General features: G+C 34.9%; 1 protein-coding gene across 1 annotated transcript; it reads right to left on the reverse strand.

The window, feature by feature from the left end:
• Positions 1 to 2,468: 2,468 nt before the first annotated feature.
• LOC137825803 (cationic peroxidase 1) lies at positions 2,469 to 5,679 on the reverse strand. Its single transcript, XM_090294432.1, has 4 exons — positions 5,392 to 5,679; positions 4,106 to 4,297; positions 3,778 to 3,943; positions 2,469 to 3,051 (listed from the first exon to the last, which is right to left on the reverse strand). The coding sequence occupies exons 1-4, from the start codon at positions 5,596 to 5,598 to the stop codon at positions 2,666 to 2,668; spliced, it is 951 nt and encodes a 316-aa protein (XP_090150558.1). The 5' UTR covers positions 5,599 to 5,679; the 3' UTR covers positions 2,469 to 2,665.
• Positions 5,680 to 8,098: the final 2,419 nt, after the last annotated feature.

Here is an 8,098-nt window from a genome sequence, read left to right on the forward strand (position 1 = left end):
ATGGTACTACCTACAACATATTTGGGAATGTCACTGCAAGGAAACCCCAATAGATAAGGTAGTAAGAGGCAAATGCATATAAGAAGAGCATAGAGGTAAAATAAATAGGTAGAGAAAAAGATAATCAATGAATATAGATATTTAAGTATGCGTGTCAAGGTGGAAGCATTTATTGCAGAGGTGCATGGTGAAGAGAGGACTATGGAAAGATAATGACATTACAAGAAAGTTGAAGTTTATCCATACGAATATTATCCATAAATGTGCATTTAATACTAAATTCAAAATTAGATACAAATTATTATCTATGAATATATATTTGTAGTTGAGTAACTCACGGATATATATTTGCAAATAAATTTTTTAACATTGCAAATAGATTATTATTCAAGAATATAGATACATACATAAATTTGGCATTACCTATTAATAATTATGGCTCACAAATTAATAACAATATTATTATTAGTAATAATAACAATATTATTGATAATATAATAACATTGTTATTATTAATTATAATAAATATTAATATTTAAGATTATAAATATAAAAACAATAAAATTATTAACAATAATAACTATAATAATAATATTACTATTACTATTAATATTAATAATATATTTATTAAAATTATTATTATTAATAGTATTATTATTAAAATTATTATTATTAATAATATTACTAAAATTATTATTAATATTAATAAAAATGTTGTTATTAATTTTAATATTAATATTATTATTAGTATTAATATTGTTATTAATATTATTAATAATTTTATTATAAGTGTTGTTATTATTTCTATTATTATTATTATTATTGTTTTATTATCATTAATGCATTATTGTTAAAGTTATTATTATTATTATTATTAGTGTTGTTATATGTGGATAATAATCCATAAAAAATGCATTATTATTATTGTTAAAGTTATTATTATTATTATTGAAAATATTATTATTATTATTATTTAAATTGTTATTATTAATATTAGTAAAATTGTTATAATTAATATGATTAAATATGGAATTTTTCCATTATTTCTTTTTCACTAAGTTCAATGTATCGAGAATTGTAAACATTTAATGCGGGATTGAAAATGTCCTTAACTTAAATTGATCGAGAATTGTAAACATCAAATAACATTAATGCGAGATTGAAAATGTCATAAAATTATTTTACCATTTTTTTTATAAAATTATATAAATAATACTAATGGTGTTTGCATTCACTAAAAGAATCCTATAAAAAAGGGATGTGCTTTCTTTAATTATGTAGACGCGCTTATTTAGTTTTCACTAACTTCCATCGGTTGATTGAGAATTGTGGAAAGAAATTCAACTGATGAGATTAATGCTAGATTGAACATGTCCTAAAATTAAAATCTGAGTGTGACTCAAAATTTAAAAGTTAAAATATTAAATTTAAATTGAAATTTACATAAATTTTAAAATACAAATTAAGATCTGAAGTGATTATAGCGAATGAAGATTTAAAATTTAAAATCAAAATAAATTTAATTAGATTGAAATAAATTAAATCATAGAAATAATACTTTTTATCAGATTTAAGTAATATTACAAGAAAGGAATTATAAACAAATGTTTATTTTGTCTACGAATGTGTCCTCTTTTTATTTGTTAGTTTTTTTTTATCAACAATAGAAAATCAATAAATATGAACTATTTTAAGATGATATAATTCTTATACAAAATTACACTTTAACCTTCTTATCAATAAATGTTTATGATCTTGACAAAGACAGAAGTCCTAACAAAATAAAACACGTAAACAAGATATCAAAAAATCAACCTCATACAAGTCAAATGATCAAATCACCAGTTAGAATAGTAAAACGAAACAAATCGAGATTTTGAAAAAATTTAAGACCAAACCTTTACTTGAACCATAACGTACACTTCAGATGCATCAACTACGCCTGTTTTAAAGATGACATCAACTACGCCTGTTTTAAAGATGACATTGTTCATTGTTTTCAAATTGTTACTGTATTTTCAAATTTCATTAGAGGGCAAAAAAAACGTTTTCATGCAGCAAAGGAACAGTAATGCTGATGCCAAATATCAGGATTTGTGCAGAAATAGCTAGGATCTGATTATTATGTATCAAGCCAACTTCAAGGTTGAGGGTGATGATTCCTTTGTCTAGGACGAGTATACAGAGGATTTGAATAAGAAATTTCACAACTTTTAAAAAATTTGGATATATTAAATTTAAATTTATTTTATTTTAAAATTGTTTTATTTTTTAAATATTTATAAGATCTTTCAAATTTATTGATTTATTGATTTTTTATTTTTTTAAATAAAATATTTCAATTATCACCAAAAAAAAAAATAGTTACATTATATAAATTATCTTCATAATATGTGAACTAAGTGCTTATGTGAATCCATTGAATTCTAAATTTTCAATCCAGACTAATGCAGATTTGGAAGATGAAATTTTAGGATATGAAGGGTTGGTACCAATCTCTTTCTTACATTAATAGTCGAAACATTTTGATATTTCTGATATTATATTATTACCATTACAATTAAGGAATCATTTGCTTTGCTCCTAAGCTGCAATGGCTACAATGGCTACAATAACCTTGACTTGCTTGATGGTTGTAGTACAATATAGAAGAAGGACAAAATTCTTAGTTGGTCTTCCTACAGTTGGTCCTGATCTGGCCACTGGAGCCAGTGAGTGGACTAAGATTCCCCATTTTAATCATTGCATTGGCAAAGTCAGTTTTGAAACTTGCAGGGTTGCTGCTATAAGCATTTACTTGAGAGTCAGTGGATCCTCCATTGAAAAGCTCTTGGTCTGAGTGCAGGAGACCCTTCTTGCTCTGCAAGTTCTTGAAGTAGGCATTGTCAAAGGTGTTTTGGCTCGTGGTGTCAAGAGGGGACAACGTGCTGTCACCACCTGTGCTAGGGCAATTTGCTTGCAATGATGTTGCAAAAGAGGAATCTATGTTGGTGTCGTTGTAAATCCTTGTTCTGAAAGTTGTGCACCTCGCTTGCCCAATTGTGTGCGATCCTGATTCAAATAGGGTTTATGTTACAGGCAAACTAAATATAGCATTTCATATCAGACATGTATATATGCAATTCTATTATGCATCCTTAAGGGAGAAGAATATGATGTTGACTAGAGAAATCTAACTCAGTTTATGTTTAGTTCCACTTAGAGTTTATCTTTAACCTATGCAAAATATTGGATTTGACAATAAAATAATAAGTGATACTGTTATTTCTGTAAAGAATATGAAAGATTGTTAAGCAATTTTAAGCTCTGTCTCTACAAATGTGAAATTCGTAAATAGATTTTTTTATAATTGTTTTGTCCTTTAAGTATATGTGAAAGTGTTTTATTATAGGTATAGTTGAAAGTGATTGTTCTGTGAGTATATTTTCTAAAGCTTATCTTCTGAATACTTAAAAAGTAAAGAAAATAAGAAAACAGCTCTTACCCGTCTCTGTTTTTGAATTTTAGAATATCTATTTTATACTAAAAAAATTAAACAAATAATAGTTTTTGAATGAGAAATTAATTATTGAATAGTGTGAAAGTATCCTATTAAAAAAATAAGAAAAAAAGTAAGAAGAAAATCAAATTATAACAGACCCTTATTACACACAGTTTCACTACATTTTTTTTATCATGTACAAAACCTTTGTGAAATATATACTACATCAAAGAATAACCTCTACTCTCAAGTCCCAAAAAAATGTGTCATAAACAATTTTACTTATAACTAGCTACCTGAAAGAGCCACCATTTCTTTAGCTGTAAAACCTTTGTTGGAGAAAGAAGAGATGAGGGAACTTAAACTTGAAGAGGGGCCAGGTAAGTCTGAATTAGCAGAACTGAAACTTGCAGTGGTTGAGTCTCTTCTACCCAATGGCACACTCCAACCAGCTCCACCAAGCTGAAAATTACATTAAATTAATTTGTTCACAATTAGTGCCTAACATATATACATGTTTTTCATTACTCCATGAATTAATAATTATAACATCTTAATTTAGCATCAAATATATATATATATATATATATATATATATATATATATATACACACACACACTTACTGCAACGACTGAGTCTCTAGCTGCTACAGTAAGTATATCAGCACAAGAAACAACACCAGGGCATGAGCTCTCCACTTTAGACTTTATGGTGTCTATTACATCAAAGCCTCTTATGGAATTAGCGTTGGGACCCGCTGATTTCTCTCCTGTGAAACTTGATGTATCATCCAATAACACCGATGCATCACATCCCTGGAAAATAACAAGCATATTAGGTATGAACAGAATGAGAATTATATATTTTACAAATCCATTTAATTATTATTTCTCATTTTTACTTTACCAATGAACGTTAGTAAGATTGAACGATTTGTTAATGCTGAATGATTTGGAATTGGTCTCAACATCACTTTGTTGCCAACTTGGAAACAAATGCATAGTCAGCTTATAGGAAATTTCTTATTCTAATTGGTTGATCACTTCACACAATAGTAAACAAAAAGTATAGTAGATTTCTACAATAAAAGAAATGACATTTTATCTTGGTAATCACTATTAATTAGTTTCTGAGAAACCAACTACTACATAAATAAAATGTCAATTTTGATTGAACAAGTATACTAATAATTCTAACCTTACAAAGTTTTTTTTTTAAAAAAAAAAAACAGTCAAATCTTATGTTAATGAGAAGACATGCAATCCTGTTCGAGTAAAACCGAACACTATTTGCCACCATTGACCAATGATTAAATAAATTATATGTCTTACTATACTACCAACTTTACTTAAATTTTACTTTTGTCCAAATAAGATACAATACAATTAGTCAAATTTCCTGATAAAGTGTTGGATTATTTACTGTATATAAGCAAATAAATATTTTATCATACTAAATACTGCGCAGTACAGATGAAACCAAACTCAAGTTTAATTAGAGTGAATTTACTACATAAATTTCTAATCAATAAAAACATTAATTTAAAATAAATATCACAAAACTTTGAAATTAAAAATATTTTTTTACATAAACAATTACCTTCAATTTTAAAGAATATCCGTATTAGTAACTCTTCATATAAACAACTCTTAATATATCTCTTGTATTATAAACATGTGCTATGTGAACTTTTAGCATGACTCTATGATAATATATATGCCAAGAAAAGAGAAAATTTGCGTATACTTGTGATAAATTTTGTTTTCGGTAACCAATGATTAGTTTTTGTGTGTGTGAACACGTGCATGTATATTTATATTCAATAGATAAAATATATACTAGGTTAAGCCTTCAAAAGAGAGAGAAAAAAAAACAGAAAGAAAAAAGAAAAGAGTAAAAGTTGACTTGCTTGAACAAAGCAATCATGGAAATGAAGACGGAGCAAGGAAGCCCCCATGCGAGGCTCTTTGTTAACAGCAGAGACTATTTCTGATTTAATGGTTGAGAGAGCATTAGGGCACGTTTTGGCATAAAAGGTAGAGGATAACTGGGCTGAGACTATCCCTATAAGGGAAAAGAGTAAGAAGAAACGAACTATGATATTTGAAAGGGTCATGGCGATTGGAGTTTTGAAATCGTATAAGAAAGATAGGGTTTATAACTAGTGCTTCTGCATGTGGTGAAGGGCAAGAAATTGTTCACGTATTTATATGAGATTTCTGTTAGTTTCATTTGTAGTTTTCTCAAAAGTCAACATATGCAGCCATAGTGGCTTTATTAAGCAAGTGTGATCCATTATATAATAGAGATATATTAGTGTGGTAGGTGTTATCCGAGTTAATAATTGAGTTTATTTTTTTTTTATCAATGTGGACTTTAAACATAAATCAACTTCATAAAACGAGTATATAAGATGAGGTTTGCAACCACTTATATGCAATGATTGTCCTCATTTCTAGTCGATGTATGATTTCCAACACACCCCTCACGTCGAGAATGACAACTCGTGTGTGGGATAACATATGATGAGTGATCCGATAACGACTCGATAGTGAGTGGCCTGATAAACTCAACAAATACTCATTAGGATAGGTTTGAAAATTGCTAAAAAACACTTCACACCCTAACGGCCGACCCAAACCGCCGACATCCCTTTACAAACAACATCATCGAAGTCCCACTTCCTGAGAAGTGGAAGGGTTTCAACCTAGACCGATACGACGGGTCGACCGACCCGGACGAGCATATGGACGCCTACACCACCCATATGAGTCTCTACACCTCGGACGACGCCGTCTTGTGCCGAGTATTCCCCACATCCTTGAAGGGTGCAGCCCTTAGTTGGTTCACCAAGCTCTCACCCAACTCCATCGACAGCTTTGCCACGCTCGTCGCAAAGTTCGAAACACAGTTCGCGACCAGCCGGCCGCACCATCTGACCTCCATCGCTCTGGTAGGCATCCGCTAGGAGAAGGGAGAGTCGCTGAGAACCTTCGTGGATAGGTTCAGTAAAGTGGCGATGAGCATCCGGAATCTGAGTCCGGACGTCGCCATGCACCACATGCTGACGGCCCTGCGTCCGGGGCCCTTTGCCAACAACCTGTGCATGCAGCCGGCCGACAGCCTGGACGAGTTGAGAAAGAGAGCTGCTAAGTACATGCAGCTGGAAGAGCTAAGAGAATTCCGTAACCAGGCCCGTGCCGAGGCCGGTCGGGAGAAAAATAAGGAAGAGAAGGATCGCCAGGGGCGGCCGGGTCAAAGAAACGACCGATCCGATTCTCAAGGTATACACCCCTGACGACCGAGCGGGGGAGGATTCTGGACGAAGCCCTCAACCCCAAGGAAGGTGGCCAGCCCAAATAACGCCGACCGGAGTAAGCAGTGTCGGTACCACCAAAACACCGGACACTCAACCAACGAGTGTCAGGCCCTTAAGGATAAGATCGAGGAACTTATCCAGGCTGGGCATCCCCGCCGTTTCGTCAGGAATAGCCGAGATCCACCCGGCAGGGCGGATCCACCAAGGCGGACGAGGTCTCCTCAACGCGGCCGAAATGACCGAGATAACCGAGGCGACCGACAACCCGCTAGGGCCGACCCCCCTAGAAGAGACGATCCCCCCACGGAGGCCGATAAGAGAGGTAATCGAGAGGTTATCAACACTATAGCCGACGGCTTCGCCGGGGGAGGAAGCACAAACAACGCTCGGAAGAAACACCTCCGGGCGGTACACCAAGTCAACGCAGTGACATTCTGGCCGAGGATGCCACCCATCACCTTCACGGACGAAGACTTCAAGGGCGTAGACTACCGCCAGCAGGACGACCCGATGGTAATAGCGGTCGACATAGACCGATTCACCATACGGAAGACACTTGTGGACCAAGGAAGTTCGGTAGACATCCTCTACTGGAAAACTTTCAAGGCTATGAGGTTGGCCGAGGCCGAGATGATGCCATACGACGACCACGTGGTAGGATTCTCGGGCGAGAGGGTGGGTACCAAGGGTTATATCGAGTTGTACACCACCTTCGGAGAAGGAAAGAGCACCAGGACCATTAAAATCCGATACCTGGTCATTGACGCCAACACCTCCTACAACATCCTCCTCGGCCGACCATCCATCAACCGGCTGATGGCCATAGTATCAACCCCTCACCTCGCATTCAAGTTCCCTTCAAGGACAGGGGACATTCTCACGGTCCACGTAGACCAGAAAGAAGCACGAGAGTGCTACGCCGAGAGCCTCCGGGTGGAACCTTTAAGGGCCGGCACTTCTCCCCTCAGAGTAAGGAAGTCCGCCTGAAAAGACCGCTCCCCCAGGAAGGACCGACCGAGGGAAATCAAGCCAACCGTGGCGTTGGTGGACCTCGATCCCCGAGCGACTGAGGACAGGCTGGAGGCGAGGGAAGAGCTAAGGAGAGTCCCCCTCCTCGACGAAGAACACAGCACGGCTGTAGGAACAGCCTTGGCAGCGGCCGAGGCCGAGATCATGCATGTCGCACTAAAAAAGAATATCGACATGTTCGCATGGACGCCGGCCGACATGCCGGGGGTGAGCCCAAATGTCATCACCCATCGGTTGTCAATATTCAAGGAAGTCTGCCCGATCTCCC

This window comes from Phaseolus vulgaris, chromosome 8 (genome assembly GCF_051622355.1).
Source record: "Phaseolus vulgaris cultivar YP4 chromosome 8, ASM5162235v1, whole genome shotgun sequence".
Lineage (NCBI taxonomy): Eukaryota > Viridiplantae > Streptophyta > Magnoliopsida > Fabales > Fabaceae > Phaseolus > Phaseolus vulgaris.

What these genes read in the sequence shown, in the direction of transcription:
- LOC137825803 (XM_090294432.1), bottom strand. Translation starts at nt 5,598, where the DNA reads ATGACCCTTTCAAATATCATAGTTCGTTTCTTCTTACTCTTTTCCCTT. An exon ending in TCCATGATTGCTTTGTTCAA is followed by an intron (nt 4,298 to 5,391) that starts GCAAGTCAACTT and finishes GTTATTTTCCAG; the next exon opens with GGATGTGATGCATCGGTGTT. An exon ending in CTAGAGACTCAGTCGTTGCA is followed by an intron (nt 3,944 to 4,105) that starts GTAAGTGTGTGT and finishes TGTAATTTTCAG; the next exon opens with CTTGGTGGAGCTGGTTGGAG.